The sequence below is a fragment of the Talpa europaea genome (assembly GCF_964194135.1).
Source record: "Talpa europaea genome assembly, chromosome: 14".
NCBI classification, from domain to species: Eukaryota; Metazoa; Chordata; class Mammalia; order Eulipotyphla; family Talpidae; genus Talpa; species Talpa europaea.
The window spans coordinates 52,812,246-52,834,284 of NC_140082.1; the positions used below are offsets into that span (position 1 = coordinate 52,812,246).

The 22,039-nt window shown below is 50.4% G+C and overlaps 1 protein-coding gene and 2 gene segments (V, D, J or C); all 3 read right to left on the reverse strand.

The window, feature by feature from the left end:
* Positions 1-196: 196 nt before the first annotated feature.
* LOC311184170 (immunoglobulin lambda constant 2-like) lies at positions 197-5,100 on the reverse strand. The segment is given in 3 exons: positions 5,045-5,100; positions 1,931-2,040; positions 197-640 (listed from the first exon to the last, which is right to left on the reverse strand).
* A 202-nt stretch (positions 5,101-5,302) lies between these two features.
* On the reverse strand, positions 5,303-7,293 carry LOC311184171 (immunoglobulin lambda constant 1-like). The segment is given in 2 exons: positions 7,164-7,293; positions 5,303-5,761 (listed from the first exon to the last, which is right to left on the reverse strand).
* A 2,052-nt stretch (positions 7,294-9,345) lies between these two features.
* Positions 9,346-22,039, reverse strand: part of LOC311184407 (immunoglobulin lambda-1 light chain-like) — a gene marked incomplete at its 5' end in the record, with an annotated part of 180,919 nt that continues 168,225 nt past the window's right edge. Inside the window, 2 exons of the mRNA XM_084254392.1 lie at positions 9,346-10,091; positions 11,578-11,623. Of these exons, the coding sequence (XP_084110518.1) occupies positions 9,772-10,091; positions 11,578-11,623 (366 nt within the window). The 3' untranslated portion in view covers positions 9,346-9,771. The remainder of the gene's footprint in view (positions 10,092-11,577; positions 11,624-22,039) is intronic.

The window sequence follows — 22,039 nt, forward strand, 5'->3', positions numbered from 1 at the left end:
GGAAGGTATGAGGGTGGACTCTCCTGTCTCTACCCAAATTTCCTATTCTGGAATATTCCTGGACACTGGAATGCACAACACCTTTGAAGGGAAAATGAAGACCTCAATGATGGCTTTTTACCTTCCCTTCAGGAAATGGATATTTCAGGACCAAAAATATTAATCAAAAAACGAGAGGAGAGCAGGATTCTGTTTGAGAATGAGGACATTTATTGAGAATGGATTGTTTGCAGGATGAAGGGTGGAGATTGGTGGGGTGGGGAGGGAGACCCATGGGGTCCTGAGGCACAGGTCCCTGAGGGTGGGGGAGGCTGAGGGGCCTAAGAGCAGGCTTTGGTATCCACTGTCTTCTCCACGGTGCTGCCCTCGTGCGTGACCTGGCAGGTGACACTCTGGTGGCTTTTCCACTGGCTGGAGGTCAGGCTCAGGTAGCTGCTGGCTGCATACTTGCTGTTGCTCTGCTTGGAGGGCTTGGTGGTCTCCACGCCCTGGCTGATGGGCTTTCCGTCCGCCTTCCAGGCCACGGTCACAGCGCCGGGGTAGAAGTCATTGACCAGACACACCAAGGTGGCCTTGTTGGTGCTGAGCTCCTCAGAGGAGGGCGGGAACAGAGTGACAGAGGGTGCACTCTTGGGCTGACCTGCAGGGTGCGGGAGGGCAGCAGGTAGACAGGTTCAGAGTCTAGGCTGGAAGTGCCTGATTCAGAGTTGATGTGAATCAAGTGGCCTCTGAGCACACATCAGGGCTTCTAGTTCAGAATTCATTTGGAATCTGAGGGTTTTTGTCTGTAATGGCAGCTTGCCATTTTCTCCAATAACCCCCCATTAAGGAATAATGAGCTGAACACCTGCCCTCACCTATTCTGAGACCCTCCTTTACTCTGTTCTCTCATGGAGCTAACTTGCCCACCCTTCCTGCCCTCCCTTCTCAATTTCTGCTGGGTCTCTGAGGGCTTCTCTCTCTTTGGGGTTACTTGCTGTCCACCCCCTGATCTCCTGGGGTGTTGTCTTGAGATGCTTCTGACCTTATGTAGCTGCCCAAGCGGTTGGTTTGCTTTCCCCCAAGTCTTAGTCCCCTAGAGGCTCTCTGGTGGGATTTGACTTTTGCTGACAGGAACCGCGTCTCTGCTGTCCTTGGGGCTCTCTCATCTGACAGTTGCTTCCCCTAGGTTCTCGATTAGTCTGAAGGGTCCATGGCCTGATAGGAGCCCTCAGAGATCTCTCAAGGATGGTTCATCTGAGCAGTCTCCTGTGGGACTCAGCAGCCACCTTTGCCTCTGGCCTGGCCTTTGAGTTTTCCTTTTCTAGTTCTTAGCCTGTAGATCAATCTCCTGGATTCTCAGGCCTCCCTCCTGCAGAGCCCCTTTGTCCCAAGCAGGCCGAGACATGGCTTCTGCTGAAACCTAGGGGAGACCTTCCCACCATCAACTTTCTTGTTCCTGATCCTGAGTCCCACAGTCCAAGGAGCAGACCTCAACCTCTGACTGTGTGTCCCCAGCCATGGGCCTGATCGGCCTGGGTCCCTTTAAAGTGTGTCTGTGGTATCTCCCTGAGCAGGTTTGGTGCCCTGTTCCCTTGAAGGTAGGTACCCCCAAGAGTCCATTAAGACAATGCTAGACCAAACAGCAGCCCAGGTAGGGACAGTGAAAACAGAGCAAGCCTGGGGACTTACATGGCCTTAAGAGACAGGGCATAGAACTCAGCAGGTCATCCTGTCCATTCCCTCCCCCCAGGGTCAGAGGGGAAGGCTGCTGGTGACCACAGAGGCAAGCAGGACAGTGTGAGCAGGGAGGGTAACTTGCCCAGGATGCCAGGGCTGAGACTCTGTCTGATAGCTGGACCCCAAAGTGAGACAAGACAAAAAGCACAAACACGGCAGAAAATTGTTCTAGGCCAGGAGGAAAGCAGGGAACTGGGGGGAAGAGACTCACCTAGGACGGTCAGCTGGGTCCCTCCGCCGAACACCCAACACAGTGACAAAGTCTCATACAAAAACCCTCCCTGGGAGTCCCTGCCCCACCTCCCAGCCCCCAACCTGCAGCTGTGATGGAGGAAGTCAGGTCATTGCCCCAGGCTGGTGATGCTCAGCCTGGTTGGGGACATGGTGGGTGGGTGAGAGGGGAGCCTGAGCCTTCACCCCATGCCCTCCCCAACATGTATCTGGATAAGAGACCCATGGACTCACCGCAGGGATCCTGGATATGCAGGAGCTGAATGAATTTGCTCCCTTGGATCCCATATTCCAAGCCCTTCCCCCTGGATGGGGACTGCATGTGTTGGGGAAAATTTGTGTCACTGAAAAGTGAAGTTTCATGAAGAGAGCAGCATGTCTGCTCTCTGTGGGTTGACATGATGCCTTGCTGATATCATGGGGCTGGGGTTTCCCCAATTCTTGTAGGGAGACACAGCTTTCCTCGTGGAGTAGTGGACACTGGAATTTTCCCACTGGCCCAAAACGGACAGCAGGGATCAGAACCTCACCTTCCTTAGAGAGGGCCTCATCTGGGTTCTCCTGAAATGTCTGGGCTAATCCCACAGAAAATGCCAAATTTTCTAACAGGTTGACCTCGTAACCTCCCTGTTCTTCTTCGTCTCATGTTTGGAAGTTTCAGGTGGCGATTGTTTCTCAGCCACATTCAAGTGGGAGACATGAAACACCCTGACTACGTCCCATGTCCCCGTGGGATCCCAGATTGGGGACCCATTTCAGGTCTGGGCAGGCAAGGCACAGAAGAGCTACAGCAGTTGTCATCCAGGACCAGGAGCGATGGGGTTTCCTAGAGTTCCCATGACCCCAGGAGCCGCCTGAAGCGGCGCCCAGTGGCCAAAGCTGAGACACGCTCCTCAGTAATATTTAACCAAGGTGGACTGTCCCCTCTCAGAACACTCACATCCGAGGGTTCACAGAAGTAGCAAAGATATTATCCCTTATGGGGGATGCAGGGCTCACATCATCACTGTCAGGAGTTCAATAAAAGGAACAGTCTGTCTAGTTTCTCTTTAACTAGAGTGTGAAATGCACTACAGGTGAGCAGAGCGCAATCGAAGGCACCGCCCTCCTGGACACGCCTCCTGAGAAGGGAAGGAGCCTGGAGCTGAACATACAGGTCGCGGGAAAGGGAGTTGAGGTCAGAAGAGGAGCCACATCCCAGCATGGGTGTCTTTGATGATGTGGCCAGTCCTCCTGAGGACCCGACTTGCCAGAAGGCCCTCCTGAATCATACCTTCTAGTCTCCTAGAACCACTTTGCAGAAAATCCAGGGTGAACCCTGCGGTCACCGCTGGGGCGGCTGGGCCATCCTCTCCCTCCTACGCCGGGGAATACAGCACTGTTTGGGGAGTTCCTTACATTCCAACATGGTCCCAAAACAACCTGCTCTCCAGTGACAATTTCAATTATGTTGTACTCAGATACAAAGTAACATCCGCAACGGAACAACGGCACAAAGTTATGAGCAAAATAATCACACTCTGACCTTTGTGAACCCTTTGATGGGAACCTATTAATGATTTGTTGATATTATGAAATCAGCACTATTTAAGCACTGTGAATCTCACCATCACAACACTGTCGTCCAGAGTTCCCCGAGATACTGGCTTCCATGTGCTTGTCATGATTTTATTTTTTCAGGTCCTTGTCTGTCTAGGACCCCAATGGAATATTTTCAGCCACATGGTGTGAGGTGGGGAATCTGTGGTGCATGTTGCATTAGGGAGGCACTGCTGGGGGGCCGGTGGCAGCCCCTGTAGGAGAATTGATCATTTTGAAGGTGGAGTGAGGGTGACGTGGCTCATTTGTTCTTTTGTCTTTTCATTCTTGTGTTTAATGTTTTCTCCAATAGAACAACACAGAAAAGGAAAGGCTAAGCTCAGGACAGGAGTCGGTGGGTGTGGGTGTCGTCATTCTACATAGCTGGTCCCATGATTGAAGAAGATCTAGGTTGTCCTCTCTCCCACTGGGGCTCACTTTTCACCATGTAAGTGAGGCCACGGAGTGCTGTGGAACAGCAAAAACCTTAAGTTTCTTCACATGTGACTTGCTGGAAGATGGGCTCGTGTGAATTTCAGGGGGAACCCTGTCCTCTCATTTGTTGTGGTCCCAGCATTCCCTGCGCCTTAGGCTCTATCCTTGGGTGTCTGGCCACTCCAAAGCTCTGGCAAAGTCAACTCTGGATCCTAGACGAAGCAGAATGACAGGCAGGAATCCAGGAAGTGCAGAGGAATGAGCCAAGGCAGAGCAGGTCAAGCCTGATCTCCACAAGGCTGAGCACACCTGCCAACACGGACCTGGGTGCGAGTGTCTCTGCAAGCAGACCTTGCATCCGGGATGAGCTACACTGAGTCATGGTGGGTGGGCTCAGGGCAGAAGGGTTCATAGTCCTGCTGGGAGGGGATGTCACCATCTGAAACTCTCACTGGCCCCCATAGTTTGCTGGAATCAGCTGAATGAGAACTGATACTAACTTGGGGACACTCGCTGCGTGGACTGTGGCCTTTCTTGTGAACCCAGTTATCCATGTCCTCCTTCTCGCCAGCTGACTGCCAGCTCCCTCCATAGCCCAACCATAACATGAACACTCCCTGAGAGACACTCCTTAACTGAGGTGCCAAACCCAGACAGCGTCACCCTGGGTCCAGCCTGACCAGAACCTGCAGATCATAGACTCAGCGACCTTGTTCTCAGCCTCAGCCCACATTCCAGCCCCAGTGACCAGAAACACTAGTGTCCCAAAAGTGTTCAGGCCTCCTCAGTTTGTGTGGAGTGTCAACCAGCCTGGGGATTGTTGGGCTGTGTGTGTCACCCTGAGTCCTGCTGCAGGATGCGGCATTGTGTGTGCTCAGCTGGGTGTACTGTGAGGCCTGAGGACCGTCCTTGTGTTTTGCAGTGTTCACAGCTTTCCATGGCTCTGGTAATGTAGGCGCAGGGGCCATTCACCTGTATCACTGTCCCACTGGGCCCGTGGTTGGGGGAGTTTCTGCCTCAGACAATGACCTTGATGTTCCCCCACGGTCTAGCTCTAGCTGTCTCCAGGTGCCCTGCTCACTTCCCCTGATTCTCTTTCTCTTGGGCCTTCTCCCTTCCAGGGGGGTAGCACTGCATCTGGGGACTTTGAGGAAGGACAAGTTCTTGCTCTGGGTGCCGGGTTCCCATGCACATGGAGCTCACCGGCGCCTGCTGGGGTGTCTGGAGGTTTATGGGTAGGTGAAATCTCAGTCTTTGTTGTCTGATGTTCATTACAGACACTTTACCCCAGAGACATGACCAGACACCTGCACGTTGGATGAGAAATGGTGAAGTCTTTATTGAGGAGCAGTAGTAACTGTGAGGGAGGGGAACTACTGGCCTGAGCACAAGGTGGGGGGCTCAGAGGTCCAGCAGAGAACTGGGGCAAGGGTATGTGGGTGAGGAGGATCCCCCAAGGATGGGGGAGGCGGAAGGGCCTAAGAACAGGCTTTGGTGTCCACTGTCTTCTCCACGGTGCTGCCCTCGTGCGTGACCTGGCAGGTGACACTCTGGTGGCTTTTCCACTGGCTGGAGGTCAGGCTTAGGTAGCTGCTGGCCGCATACTTGTTGTTGCTCTGCTTGGTGGCCTGGGTGGTCTCCACGCCCTGGCTGATGGTCTTTCCATCCGCTTTCCAGGCCACGGTCGCCACGCCGGGGTAGAAGTCATTGACCAGACACACCAAGGTGGCCTTGTTGGTGCTGAGCTCCTCAGAGGAGGGCGGGAACAGAGTGACGGTGGGTGCGGACTTGGGCTGACCTGCAGGGTGGGGTGCGGGAGGGCAGGAAGGAGAGGCTCAGTGACTTTCTGGACCCCTTAGACCTCAGCGCTGAAATGTGTCCTTGTTTCTAGTTGCTGAGCAGGGACAGTTCTGGATCCTTGTCCCCTGAGGTCAGGCAGCTTTGGGTAAAACTTCACACATATCACTCACATACACTCCAGCACACAAACACCAGCTACAGACTCATGCCTGCTTGGCCTCTTTTGAGGATCCGCTAGAGTCAGAGAGAGACTTCATGCCCAATCTCACTGCTCAGCCCTCAGTGGCCTTGTTCTCTCCTGGGGATCCCATGTTTCATCTTACCCTCTGTCCCCTGTGTCTGGTGGCATCCACCCTGACTTCCCCTCTTTCCCCAGAGAATCTGTGTCTCCTGGGCCTTCTGTCTGTCTGAAATCTCCCCCAGTACCCCGGCTCATCTGTCTTTTTGGTTCCTGGCTGCCCTGCCAGTCATGGAGGGGTTCCTTGCCCATAGTCCCTGACACCATGCTGAGCCCCTAACCTACTCCCCATAGAGGACTCCCTACGCTGCCATGATTAGGGTTGTCAGCCCAGGGTCTAGACCCCAGGATCTGGTAGATGGTGGGTTACCCTGTAAGGCTCTGTTCTGAGGCTGAGGCACTCTCTACCCAAGGGGTCTGTGTGTCCATCCAGAACCTTCCTGCCAGCAACCCCCATACCCCGTTCACAGAGCAGAGGTCTATCTCAAGGGCTTCTGGTGGCATCCAGGGTGAACCCTTCATGGTTCTCTGGAGCCCTAAGACTGGGGCTTTGCTCTGAGGTCTGTCCTCTAGTGGTGATGCCGCTGAGGTGAACTTTGGGCCTGAGTGCCTTGACTCCTGACCTATTGGAATGTCCCTTGCTCATGGAGGAGGATTGACTGCACCATGGGGCCAAAAATAAGAAATGCCCCTCCATCCTGTGACCCTGGTACTGGTTCTTTCTCCTTCACTCATGGCCCCAAAGTTTCCCCCATATCCCCTCACGGCTGCCATCAGAACCCAATGGAGACAGAATTGAAGAGACTGGGCCTTCCCTACCACCCTGACATCGCTGGACCTGCTGCCCATGGTGCCCCCCCCTCCAGTCCCAGGCAACTTGTCCCTGAGGGCCCCATCAGAGAGTCAGGAGAACCCGCTCTGGAGGCTGAGCTCAGAAGACAGACATTGCAGAGGAGCGAGGCCCAGAAGGACAGACTGGGGAAGCCTCCTGCCTGGTCTGGTGACACAGAGCAAGAATGGGCAGGTGAGAAGGGCCAGACAGCAAGGTGCAGGCAGCAGACCCCATGGGATCAGCTCCCAGCCCCAGCCAGGACAGAAAGGAGAGAAAATTGAGCCCAATTTGATCCCAGAGCCCGAAGAGGAGGGAGAAGGGGAGACTCACCTAAGACGGTCAGCTTGGTCCCTCCGCCGAACACATAACACAGTGATACATCCTCATACAGAAACCCTCCTGTCAGTCTCCCCGGTCCTCTGACCACGCTGTGTGCACCCCTCCCACCCCAGGTCCACATGCAGCTGCCTGGGAGCACAAAACCCAGCCTCCTCTCATGGGCTGGTGGGCCCTGACCCCACCTGCAGCTTCAGCCCTTGGGGAGTGGGTCCATCTAGTCCCATTGGGGATGGGGCTGGAGTGAATTCTGGGTCACATCATTTCTATGGTGACTACAACCCCACTAAGGGCTTGGATGGAAGTTGTCAATTAACCCAGGAAGTTGTCAATTATCCTAGGAAGTATACTTGCCAAAATGTCACCCCCTGAATCCTGTGAATCTTTCTATTCCAAAACCACTTTGTAAGAAAGCCAGAACAGAGAGTAGCTTGTCATATAGCTCAGGAAGCCCTTTGCTGTAGCCTGATCTTAGCACAGTCCCTGCACCACAGCTCAGCTCCTTTGGCCACTTCCTTTCACGAGATTCTCGAGCCATTTGGGACACACTTACAGAGACAACAGGCCCAAAGACACACAACAATCACAGCTTCAGATCTAATTTAATTCTCATAAAGGAAACAGTAAACTACAAAAAATTACAACAGCACCAAGAATACATCCAAGTAAATACACTTATGATCTTTATGAGGCATTTGATAAAAACTGACCATTTTTGATATTAAGGAATTGGATTTTTTCTGTTTGGGTCTGATAATGGTATGGCCTTATGTTTCAGGGTACTAATGGAACATTTACCGATAAAAAGATATGATATCTGGAATTTGTTTTCAAATGTTGCAAAAGGGAGGAGATTCTGCTGTGGGTATGCCAGCATCACCAGTGTATTGAGCATTTTGGGAGACATTGACTATGTGAGAATACGAGAATCATTTTTTTCACCTGCCAAATTATTTTTGTGCTCAAAGTTTTCCACAACACAAACTTACACAAAAGTAAATGAGAGATTCATCTTGGCAAAGCAGAAAGCATGAAGTTGGAGTCTGATTTCTATCTAGCGGGGCCGGTGAGATGAGGGACACCTGCATTGTCTCCTCCCCAGGGGACCTCCACATTCACATCGTGATTGGGGACATGGAGGAGATGGAACCTAGAACCTCTACTTTTCCCTCTAAATTAGAGGTTGAGCTTTGTGGCTGGGGTTATCTGAATCAAGCCTGAGGCGGTCCCTGTCCTCTGTGTCATTGTGGCCCCAGAGCTCCCTGTGTGTGGCACACTAGTTGGCTCCTGGGGCACTCAGGAGCTCTGGTGAAAGCAGCTCTGAGATTCTGAGTAGCTGGAGGCACACACAGGGCGAGACTCTATTTGCTCATAGAATTGCCTGAGCCTGCACCTTGGGCCGGGCTGACAATGCCTGCAGGCAGGAAGCAGGGAGTGAGGAGTGGCTGACACCTGGCTGCAAGCCCTGTGAGTTAGGAGAGAGGACTTTCTTAAGCAGGAGTCCTGGAGCTCTGAGTCTGTTGGAAGTCAACCTTGCCCTCAAGTCAAACTCACCTGCTTGAGCTATTCTGATTTGCCCTCATACTCTACTCCTGAATTCCTGCTTCCTCCATTCTTTGGACACCACTGGTACCCTTTCTTGCCTGGGTTAGTGTCCTGTCTCATTAACCCGGTTCTTCCATGTCTTCCCTCATGCTAGCTGACCTCGCCAGGACCATCCATAATCCAACCATAAACTCTTTCCCTGAGAGACACTCCTTATGACTGAGGTGCTAACCCTGGACAGGTCGCCCAGGGTCCAGCCTGACCAGACCAAGCAGAACATAGACTCAACATCCTTGTTCTCAGCCTCAGCCCACATGCCCAGGCCCAGTGATCAGAAACACTAGTGTCCCAAATAGGGCTCCCTGGGTGGGTGGGGAGCATCAAGCAGCCTGGGGATTGTTGGGCTCTGTGAGGTCACCCTGTGTCCTGCTGCAGGACGTGGCAGTGTGTGTGCTCCGCTGGGTGTACTGTGAGGCCTGAGGACCGTCCTTGCGTTTTGCAGTGTTCACAGCTTTCCATGGCTCTGGGAATGTAGGCGCAGGGGCCATTCACCTGTATCACTGTCCCACTGGGCCCGGATGGAGGAGTTTCAACCTCAGACAATGACCTTGATGTTCCCCCACGGTCTAGCTCTAGCTGTCTCCAGATGCCCTGCTCACTTCCCCTGATTCTCTCTCACTTGGGCCTTCAACCTTCCCAGGGGGGTAGCACTGCATCTGGGGGCTTTGAGGAAGGACAATTTCTTGCTCTGGGTGCCGGGTCCCCGTGCCCACGGAGCTCACCGGCGCCTGCTGGGGTTTCTGGGGGGTGATGGGAAGGTGGAATCTCAGTCCTTGTTGTCTGATGTTCATTACAGACCCTTTACCCCAGAGACATGACCAGACACCTGCACGTTGGATGAGAAATGGTGAAGTCTTTATTGAGGAGCAGTAGTAACTGTGAGGGAGGGGAACTACTGGCCTGAGCACAAGGTGGGGGGCTCAGAGGTCCAGCAGAGAACTGGGGCAAGGGTATGTGGGTGAGGAGGATCCCCCAAGGATGGGGGAGACTGAGGGGCCTAAGAGCAGGCTTTGGTGTCCACTGTCTTCTCCACGGTGCTGCCCTCGTGCGTGACCTGGCAGGTGACACTCTGGTGGCTTTTCCACTGGCTGGAGGTCAGGCTCAGGTAGCTGCTGGCTGCATACTTGTTGTTGCTCTGCTTGGAGGGCTTGGTGGTCTCCACGCCCTGGCTGATGGTCTTTCCATCCGCCTTCCAGGCCACGGTCACCGCGCCGGGGTAGAAGTCATTGACCAGACACACCAAGGTGGCCTTGTTGGTGCTGAGTTCCTCAGAGGAGGGCGGGAAAAGAGTGACGGAGGGTGCGGACTTGGGCTGACCTGTTTGGATAGAGAAGGGAATTTTAGATGTAGGGGAGAGTCCAGGACATTGGGTCACCCCACACAGACTTTTATAGCCTCTGTGATGTTTCCTTTTTTAACCCAGGGACCCTCCACTCCAACCCCTGCATAGGTCCCACTTTCCCAGAAGACCTACAAATCACTTTTCTGGGGTGAACACCTGGTCAACTACCCCATCTGCAGCCTCTGTGCCCCCGTGTGAGTCCTGGCTATGCTGTCCTCTCTCCTTCTGGTCTCTAAGTTTTTGTTTGGAATCTGGCCCCAACCTCCTAAGCCCGTAGACCTGGCATCAGGCTCCATCTCACTCCACTCTTGTTGACCCCTGGGGCCTCCTCTGTGTTTGCCATCCTGCCAGGCTGGGCCTGCTGGTGTGTGGGGAATGCCTAAGCCTGAACTTGATGCACAGTGGGTGCTGGAGCCTTCTTTACCTCTGGAGCACCCACCTCTGGCCCCCATCCCCCAAACAACCACTCTCCTTGAAAGGGTTTGATTCTTCCAGCCCAAACCCTGGGGTCTGTTTGTTTATCTTCCATGTCCTTACTGTCCTGACTTTAGGACCCTTTGCCTGTGCTGTGTTTTGAGGTTTGGTAGATTGGTTGGTTGACCCCCCAGAGGATGGGCATGAAGCCCTCATGGCCATCCCACAAACTCTGATGACTCCTGATTTTACCTTCCTGCTGTGTAGCTCTGAGCAGCCCCGTTCACTTCCCCTCTATCATCTCCTGCATCCAGTGTGCCTTTGAGGGAGGGAGGAGGCTGACCCTCAGCTTGGACAGGTGAGTCACCTGGTTCCCAAGATTTATGAACTCCATGGACAGACAAGTCTGCCCCATGGGACCTGCTCCTTTCTGATCACTGTCCTGAGGGCCTGGCTTCTGGTCACTGCCTAGTCTCGCTGTGCTTCTGTGTCCCCACAGCCACAAGGCCCAGTTAAAGCCAGGCGTGCTTCTGCCTGGAGCAGAGCAGAGTTTGCTGTCTGCCTGCCATTGGAAGATTGTCTGACTTCTTTCTGTGTCCCCGAAAGCTGGGGTCACAGGCCCAGTCCTGTCCCTGGCCTCTTGTGTGGTCCTCCCAGCCTGGATGGGCGTTGAGCCCTCAGCCCAGACCCCAGGGGTTTGGGACTGTCTCCAAGGCCATCCAAGCATCCCCAGTCAGAACTGGCCTCTGGACCCCATGTGGATGTCAGAGGAGAAGGAACCCCGTTCCTGGGTCAAACCCCTAGCTCGGATCCCAGACACCCGGCAGAGTCCAACTGTCAGACTCTGAAGACAGCTCCTGTCACTGGGATCCTTCCTGCCAGGAACCCAGCAATAAGTCCAGCTCTCCCTGACCCCACAGAGAAAGGTAGGGGTCAGTCCTTAAGGCTGGAAGGACAGAGGGAAAGCAGTCCCCAGAGAGAGAAAAATGAGTTTCTCGAGACAGCAGAGGGGTAGGACAGGTTGAGAAAGGGGTAAAAGCCACTTACCTAGGACGGTGAGCTGGGTCCCGCCTCCGAAGACAATACACAGTGACTGAGACTCGCACCAAAACCTCTGGGGTGTGCCCCCCCTGAGGACTGAAGCAGAGCAGGAACCTGTTGGGTGTGACTGGCAGGGCTGCAGTGGGGCGGGGCTGTGTCTTCAGGCCAGGCAGCCAGTTCCCCAGGGGCCAGAGCACATCCAGCTGGGCCCATGACCCGACACCCCCCAGTGCCAGTCCCCTGTTGTGTGGAGTCCCCCAGTGACCTTGGAGTCCCCGAGTGTATGTCCTTCTCTCTCCAAAATTGTCTTGGTTCCCAGTCCTCACTGCTGGCAAATACACTGAGTGTAATATCCCCTCAGATGGTTGTGTGATGTGACAGAGTGACTCCTGTGCTGACCTGGACCTACCCTACCTCTCCTGGCTTCATTTTAGGACTTCTGAGTGTTCCTGCCCATCAGTTTCCCGTGGTCCATCCTGGTGGTTTCCTCCCTGTGCCTGTGGGCACCAGGCCATTCCTGACTCCCAGTGCTCCCACATGGAGAAGCCCTCAGCTCTATGTTTTCCTGGAGCTTCTCTGAGCTGTCAGACCACTGTATTTTTTCGCATCTATTTGTCCATAGTCTGTCTATCTATCCATTCATAATCCATCCACCATCTTTCCATACATCTGTCCTTCCATCTGGCAATGGCTTCCAAGCACTCATCTGTGCCAAGCATTGTTTTACAAGTTAGGACACGATAACACGGTCCCTGAATCTCACTCCCATCTCTCCCTGAAACCTCTCAGGTCAAGGCTAACAAGGTCTTCATGCAATTCAAGTTTGAGATCCCTCCCCACTCCCCTGACACCTCTGTACAAGGCTCCTCTTTCTGGTAACTGTCCTCCCCGGGGCATCTGAGTCTGCCCACTCCCTCTGTCCTCTGCTTTCCCTTTCTCCCTGGCCCCTACACGACTGCTACGTGCCCCCCCTCCCCGCTGCCCCAGATTACCTCCCCGATTTCAGTCTCCCTGTCCGCTCCCATCCTCTCTGACTCTGACCCATATGGTGTACTTCAGTGACTACCCAGGCATCTCCTATCCCTACTTCCAGCTCCCCCTTATCTTCAACTCTAGACTCACACACATTCTCCCTCTCGAAAGCCCTGTAGCACTTCAAACTCAACTGGTCCCAGCTAAACTCCTCACACTTCCCTGCAAACTTGCTTTCCTCCTTCTCCATTGTCCTCACTTCCACAGATTTTTCTCCAAATCAGAAGGCTGCAGTCTTCCCAGAATCTCTTCCCCCCACTGACTCCATGACCTAGATGAATGTGCCATAACATAAAATTACCTTTTGCATATCTAGGAAAAGAGCGAGAAACATCCAACTCATAGACTAAGACTTTATGACCACAGGAATCCTCGGGCTTCACTGAATCTAATTTTACCCCCAGTATAATCTATCTACATGGGAACAGAACCCTTGTCTTGGGGCCACCTCAACAGCACATGGTTATATTTATGTGCACACAAGATTTTTGAAACAAATTTTAACATAATAATAATATAAATTCTTGTTTTTATTTTAAAGGAAACAAATGTCCAATCTTTTATTAAGTTAGTTATCTAAGTAAAGGTCCTCAATACCACAAGGAGAATCTCTCAAAACTTATAGCAACCTTCACATTTAAAAACAAAATATCCTTAAAGTCAGGTTGCCCATCTTGTGGTTTTTCAACCTACTCCATAGATTCTAGCCAGTAAAATGAGATGAGGGGAAAAAAGGTCGTATTAGGAAAAAAGAGAGAATATTATTCTTTGCAGTGATATCATTATCAACTTTTAAACAATCCAGAGACTAATACAAGAGTTAAATAAGACCATTGAACATAAGAGCAGCCATACAAAATCAATAGGTTTCCTTTTACATGAGCAATAACCATTTAGAATATGAAAGTGGGGGAAAATTTACAACTGTACTAAACATTATATTAAAAAAATCTCTGGGAGTAAATATGACACAAAATGATAATATCTGCATAAGTGTGATAGAAGAAACTTGTCTGAGGGTGTCTGGGGAGTGTACCGTGTTTCTGAACGAAAATACTGAGCATTGTCAGTTCTTCCTAAATTAATCTCTATCTTCCATGTAATTACAAACACAACATCCAAGAAATGATTTTCCAAGATTAGTGAACTGATTCTAATATCTAACATTAAAATAATGATAGAGAATTAACACGTATATTTTGTAAAACAGAAAGAATGACATGTTCTTTCCCTATCAGATACCAAAACATATCACAAAACTAAAATAATGAAAACAGGGTTAAACATATGGAGGGCTAGACCATTCAATATTAGAACTATAGAGGATCAGTAATTTAGTATTTGATGAAAGTTTTATTTACAGGCCCATTTTTAAAAACAATACCACCGAAAACCACACATGCTGGCGAGGACTTGATGAAAACATTCTCTTCTGGAGGGAATGCAAATTGGTCCAACTACTACAGAAAGCTGCAAAACACTAGTAATGGATCTACCACATGATCCAGCAATTTCACTCCTAGGAATCTACCCAAAGGACACAAAAACACTAATTCAAAAGGAAACCTACACCCTTATGTTTATTGTAGCAAAAGCTAAGATATGGAAATAGCTAAGATATGGAAACAACATAAATGCCCCCAAACAGATGAATGAGTCAAAAAGATGTAGTATATATACACAATGGAATACTATTCAGCAATCAAAAAAGATAAACTCAGGACATTTACGGCAACATGGATGGAGTTTGAAGGTATCGTGCTAAGTGAAATTTGTCACGAGGAAAAGATAAATATTGGATGGTTTCATTTATATATGGAATATAGAGAAACCAAACAAAGGGTGGGGAAAAAAGACAAAACTTGCAAGCTGACCATGGATCTGAGGCACACAGATGGGAGGGAGAGGGATCAAAACAGGGGAGGGAAGAAGATAAAGGAGCGGGGAGATGGATCACAGGTGCTATGGTTGTGGGACAACTACAAGGACTACCTCTCAGGGGAGAAATCAAATACTGCCCAAAAATTAACAAAGATGTAAGATAATAAATAAATTAAACAATTAAAAAATTAAAATGGCTTCAAAACTAGCAATGTAAACTTTATAGTTTGTTTCATGTAAATAGGTATATTAAACTATGTATAGTTCTCATTATAAAACATGATGCATTAACATTCAAAATATATGTGACTCTCCATTTGGAAAATTAATAAGGTTATATTCTGATCTACACAAAACTGAACTCCAGGTGAAGTAAAAACAAACACAACACAACAATGCAGTATTGGAATGAAATCGAAAAATGATCTTGTAATAGTGCAACAAAGCTACCTTTCCTATGCCCGGCGCAGACCACAGAAACCATAAAGAAGTTTAACCAGTCTGACACACAAAATTAAAATTAACTTTTTAAAAAAATGCATAAAAGAGGCCAGGGAAAATGTTTGCAACATATAAGTATAACTAGGGCCTCAACATCCCAAATATATGAAGATTTTTTTATAGATCTACAAGAAAATGCAAGTGATCAAATAGAAACACAGACACAATTATCACCAGTAAATTCACAAAAGACATAAAATCGGTCAATAAAAATATGAAAGGAAAACAAGTTTTACCCATGATCAAATAATTCAACAACAAACATACTCTCACTTTTGTCCATCAGACAGGCAAAACACGTAAAGATCAGTATCACATTATTTGAGGATGGAGAAGAAAGGGCACAGTCATTTACTATAGTTCGTGTTCACTTGGAACAGTCTTTTGGGGTGTACGACTGGGAAATATCTGTGAAAATTTCAAAAGCACTTTCTGATCCAGCAATTCCACTTTTAGGCCTCTGCTTACAGAGAGACAAAATTGCACTTTACACATGCACACGTGCGGGGATCTCCACTACAGCATCATTTCTATCAATAGTTCCTATTTTTAAATGGAAACAACCTAAGTGTCCATTAATAGGGGAGTGATTAAATACATTCTGGCTCATTTGAACTTCCATGTCTTACAAAAGCATTATGAGAACATGGACCAATAGAGAAAATGTCCATAGTAGGTTGTTTCAAATGCCAGTTGCAGGCTGCAATGCAGACAGCATTGCTCCATTATTGAAAACTATGGAAAAATATTATTTTGAGATATAAACTAGAAATACATACAGTACATATTAAATATGTATTTGATTTTATATATTATATAAATAGAATCCATATGAATTATTTTGAAAAATAAAATCCCAACACCAATGAGGTGGGTGTGCACTTTCAGGGACTTAGACCCACAAGAGAATGTCTGGAAGTGTAGAAACCCACTGGACAAGGGGTTTCAAGTGAGAGGTGGGAGGATGATAAGCTCTTTACTTGGTATACTTCTGTGCTTAATCTTTTTTCCCCAAGAAGTATTTTACTCTTGTATTAAAAGTTAGTTTACAGTTAAACTGAATAGATGAAAATGAAATCTATCTTTTTGTGAACACCTTCCCCACTACAGAAAATTATAAAGCAAAAATTAGGTGAAATCCCTCCAACTACCAACACACCATTGACATTTTGCTGATAGATTTTTGAAAACGCACATGTACTTAAAATCACAGTTTTGGAAACATGATCTTGGGATTTGTGTAGGATTCCTTATGGTGGAAGTTCCCTTTCATATTCAGTTATACCCTTCTCCTGGGTATTCAGGTTGTTTCCAGTTTTCTCTCATGGTTAATAATGTGGTGCTAATCTTTCTTGTTTGTGACCCTTTCATTACATCTTTCATTATTTTTTTCTCTCAGCATAGGCCCCACAAGTGGAATTACACAAATAAATTCGCTTTTTTTTTATGACTGGTCTTCATATTGCTGAAATGGGTGTACGTTTGCCTGGTATCCACAGTGCATGAGAGTGCCCATTTCTCCCGATCAACCCTCTGGTATCATCACTTTCAATCCACTTGCCAATTTCATAGGAGATTTTCGTACCTGATCTCAGTGTGAACAGGTCCCTCCCTCATCCTGGGGGTGCAGACTCTGGCTAGAGCCCTTTCTAGCTCTTCCAATTTGACTTCACACCAGTCTCACAACTGAAGACATTTTTCTAAAACACGAATTGGATTCTGACAGTCCCCCTACTTAAATCCCCCAACAACTCCTTGCACCCCAGGACAAAGGATGGGCAAAAGACAACCTTCTACCCCTGTCTGCACCCCCTTATCCCTAACTCCCTCCTGCACCTGTGCCCCTTGCTCTCCTCTCAGTCCAGCTTGTTCCCTTCGCCTGGAGTCCCCCCATTACTGGGAGCACCGTTCACCCCTCTGCCTGTAAAGCCAGGTTGGGCCTCCCTTCTCCCACACCTCACTGCCTCTAAAATGGGCCCTAGGTCTGTTCCCACGACTAGACATATCCCCTCTGGTTTACATCCCCATCCTGCACCCCTAGGCCTGATTCTATAACCATCTAGAAATGAACTGTGGAGTTGGTATTTTGGGGGGAGACCAAGCCAAGCCCTTCTTCCTGTTTCTGGGTGGCTTGCAGACCACTTCTCTCTTGGGTCATTTTGTTAAAACAGTGCATGCTGATGGGTGCTGAGACTATACCCACATGCTGTGTTGGGCAGGTTGCCTGACTTCCTGGGCCTCTTATCTCATCTGTAAGGTGGGGATGACATTGGGACCTGCCTTGTGGCCCCACTGAGAGGGAAGGTCTGCCATTAAAACTATTAGTGCCTGCTGGGTACATCCTACCCCTGCAGCCCTCTTTCTGCCCGACTCAGAGAGCCAAGGTGAGGTGGGTGAGTCACAAGCATTAGGTACAAAATTTTAGAGGTGCCAAAAACTCAGTCATCAAGATAAATAATACTTTAATACAATAGTAAAAAATTAAAATCAATGCAAACCAATCCTGGCTGGACAAAATGTCAACACTTTACATGAATTCAGTATCTGCCCAGGTCCCTGCTTTCGGGGCTAGTTTCTCTTTCTCCCCCTTCTTCCCCTCCCCACTGCTATCCCTTCAGGTTCCTGCATCAAAAAACTCAGCATTGTCTCCCCATGATTGTCATGACCCCTTACCTGCATCACCGGCTCCGTAGGCAGGATGGCGGCTTCCTAGCCCAGCTGTGGTTCCCTGGCCTCTGCTTCCCGTCACTGCTCCTGGGGCCTCACAGTCCACCTGGCCTGGACTGAGCCTCATCAGCACTCAGGGTCAGAGCCGCTGAATCAAGCCAGTTTGCTACATGGGGTCCATGAAGGGGAGGGTTGGCAAGTGCCACAGGCCCATGTGGCCCCATCCGCTGCATGGACCTTCTCTGGTTGCTGCCCCCAGTGCCGGCCCCTTCAGGGTGCATAGTGGTTACCCCTGGAAATCTCTCAGAATGGCATCTGCCAACAGCTGCTGGCTCCACCCCTGGGACCTGGGCGGGGCACACCTGCTCTGGCCCATTCCCTGAGGGTGGCTCTGGGTCTGTGGTGCATCTCTCTGGGGGAGGGGAAGTGTGGGGGGTGGCCTGCAGGGCCTCCGGGTGCCCAGTGGAACAGAAGTCCCCAAGGTCTGAGTTCCTTAAGGTGGAGCTAGGGCTTCTCTTTTCACCAGTCCCCTAGACTGCACCCCAGCACACTCCACTTCAGCCAGTTGAGACAAAACTTCTTCTCTGGACTGGCCAAACCTGGCCAGTGCCCCTGGTCATCTCCTGACTCAGCTTTCAGGCAGGCAAGGGCCCTGCCAGGAATGATGCTGTACCCCCCACTTGAGGAGTTATGTTAAGCTAATGAATTTTGGAGACATTCAAACCTCAGTTTCTTTATCTGTCAAATTGCGAGAGCTCCTTTGCTGCAGGGAGGTGCCGAGCATGAATGGCTTTAGCACATACAGGTGGTGAACAAGCACCTGCCCCCTTACTACCCTTTTACTTTTTCCCTTCAGAACAACCCCTTGGCATGGGGCAGGGGTCCCTCTTTTACAAATGAGAAAACCGAGGTCCAAGGACAATAGGCCAGGGCTCAAGATCGTTCCTGGAGTGGGGTGAAGGGTGAGCTCAAATCTAGGAATGAACTTGCCTTCTGCATTTCTAGACCCCTGCCTACCTGGAAGGCAGTGCTTTGCTCACAAGATTTGGGTCGTGCTGAATAGAGGTGCAAGGGCCACAAGCTGTACAGGTGTTTTAGGTTGAGGTCTGTTTCAAAGCTCAGGATTATAACATCAAATAGTGATGAGCGTGACGCTGTTTAGTGCTGACACCAGGAGGGAGTGGCAGCAGCTGAGCTAAGATTGTCTCCCCCACCTGAAGATGAGGACTCTGCTGTTTCAGCACGTTCAGTACTTTCTGGATGCCACTGAGCCACCAGGTCTGGGCCTTGCTCGCTCCAGGGCTGTGTTGGTGATTATGCCACTCTGGCTCACGCGCTCCAAGTCTGGGGGAACTCAAAGCAGCCGACTTTCCCTTCTGAGATGCCCCTGGGCTGGGCAGGTCACAGGTGCTGCCTGTCACTCTGAGCGCCTGCCCTCTCGCTTTTTTTTTTGTGGTTGCATTTTCTAGTACAAGAAGCCCAAATTTGCAGCTCCCTCATGGCCCAGTTTCCTGTTTCAGCAACTCTATAGGATTCTCCCCGGGCTACCAAAGTGACTACACTGGTGGCTCCCATCGAGTTGCCTGGCAGTGTTTTGAATCCCACATGCCTTAACTTTGTTGCTGCAACTGGTGAAAATGAGTCCAGCCTATTTCATGGGATGTGGCAATAGACAAAAAGCCTGAGACTTCCTTTTACTGAGATGGGTAATGATTATGGGGTCAGGGTCTCTGGGTCTCGGGAGGCTGGCCTTGATTGTCTGCTTTGGACCACCTTCTCGAGGATGTGTGTATAGTGAGCAACCTGGCTGGTAGAGACAAAACTTGTTTATCAGTCAGTATAAAAGATTTGGTATCCCCAAGCCGGGATGTGCAGCTGCCCCCGGCCTTTTCTGCATCACCCTGTGCAGGAAGATGCTGATACTTCGGCTGCTGTTATTGCTGTGAGTAATAAACTGGCCTTTGTCTTTGCCCCAGCGGACTGTGTCTTCTGTCCCCATCCATGAAACGGTGCAGGCTGACCTTTTAGTGTGCAAATAGGGCAAATTCCCAGACTCTTCACAATCCTTGAAATTGTTGATAATGAGGAGGAAGAAAGAAATGATGTTGCTGGTGGTAATCATGATTCAATGGTTAAACCAAAATCATCAGAGCAAGCTTCAAGGACCTCCAGGCTGGCTCTTTCCACTCCACAAACACTGCTTCTGTGCTGTGGACTGGGTCACACAACTCCCCCCACCCCACCAGTGTTGGAGATGTTGCAAGGCACAGAATGGTATTGGCGTGAGGGAACCTAAACATTATGCAGGGTATGGGGAAGCCCTTAGGAGGCCCCTGATCCACTCTAGCTTCTCTTTGTCACTATGCCTGACCACTCCTGCCTCTTACCTGGGCTCCTTGATCATTGGGGGCTGAGGCAAGGGTCCAAACTGAAGCTGATCCCTCCCTAGAACCACTGTGTGGGAGTGACACTCACCCCAGACAAGGACCCAGAAGTTATGGTTCTCCTGCTGCATTTAGGGACAGCCCCAGGTCCTGGGGAAAAGAAGGGGCTGTCCCTAAATGCAGCATGCCTGGCTGCCCTCCCCCTCCTCCCTGCACCTGCAACAAGCTCAGGGCAGCCGCTGTGGCAGACCACATCCTCCTGTGGTTGCTGCGGTCGGTCGGAAATCCGAGTCTGGTTGAACCCTGGGGACCCTTGAGGGATGTGCTGGGCCTTCCCAGCTGTGAAAACCGCAACCAGCTCCAGCCCCCTGACACCAATTCCTCCCTGGCCTGCATTCAGGCCAGGGCCAGAGGAGTCAGCTTTCAGCTGTTGTGTTAGGCGGACACCCCGCTCAAGATCCTGGCTCCTCTGTGTCCCACTGTGGTCAGAGCAAAGGGGGTTTCCCTGCCCAGTCCCTGTCCTTGTTCCACATCAGAGGGCACCCCTGCCTCCTGCTGGTCAGTTCCCAATGACCATGCTCCAACCCACAGGTCCCAGAGACTCTGCCTGTGGCCACTGTGGACATCTCTATCCTGGCACAGGTGCCCCTTCCCCACCCTCTCTCACTCAAGGTCTGGCCCTGCTCATCTCATCTGGACCATCTCAGGGATGGGGCTTGGAGGTTCTGAGGCAGAGGATGACCGAGTATCCATCTGGGCATGTCAAACGTCAAGGAATCTCTCAGTCCTCAAAGTTAGATCAGTTCTGCAGCGCCTGAACCAGCTCTGAGGGGTTTCCATTAACCTTGGAGACTGCAGCAACTCTGGTCATTCTGGGGGTGAATCCCTACCTCCTCATGTCCTTTGCAAATGGGGAGAGAATCCTGCTCCTTCTGTAGGTGTTACGGATTCACCAACCTGGTGAGGACCTTCTAGCGCCTGCTGATGAGGAAGCTAAGGCACAGCGACTGAGAATGTCTTTCTAGGACACACAGGTGTACAGACTGTGTCCTGCGACTCACTGGCACCAGCCAGGATCCGGGAGGACCTGCCCTTATGGACACGGGGCAGGGCCAGACTGGAACCTGAGTGTATGGGGCTTTGGAAAATTCTTTGACCTCTAATTTCCCCAGCCAGCTTCTTGGAGTGCAGCCTTTAGGGAAGAGTCCAGTAGAGGGCAGCAGAGACCAGCAATAGAGAGGGACGAGAAGCCCTAGAATGGACCAGAGATCAGAGCCTGAAGGAGGCAGACCGGTACAGCTCCAGTGTAGGAGGGCAGAAGAGGGGATCTGGGGGTGGGACTCTGGTTCTGCATCTTCCCCAGCACCCACATGACTCCTGGAACGGGGGAGGGGGCAATCAGGGAGGAGGCCATTGAAGGGTGTCACACAGTCTCGGATCCTAACTTTACCTCCAGTTCCCCCCCCCCCCAGATTTATTTATTTATTTATACAAGAACCGGGGTACAGGCCAAATGCATGGGAGGGTGAGAATATTCACCAGAGACAGAGCGGGGAGCAAAAGAGGCAGACTGATGAAATACACCGCTGAGGGGAGCAGCAGGTGCAACAGAAGAGGTCTGCGGCCGCAATGTGGAATTCTCGCCTGCCGGCTGGGATTGAACCAGCACTGCAGAGGCTGCGGACAGCTTCACAGCACTGCGCTCAACCGCCTGCGCCACCAGGGGAGGTCCTACCTCCAGTTTTGATGTTTTCTTTACAATGGAATTTTGTTTTGCACTGATTTCCATTTTTAAAAATATTGTATTAAATGTTACTTATCTTGATTACTGAGTTTTGGGGCACTCTCTTAAATTTCGCATGCAAGCAGAGTGTCTTACTAGTTTCACTTCTAATCCTGACTCTCAGGAACTCCCAGAAACCTGTTATTGCCCAGAAGCCACAGAGCCAGGAACTGCCCTCCATCCACAGGGTCTCTACCCAAAGGGGAGGGGGGCGGGCTAT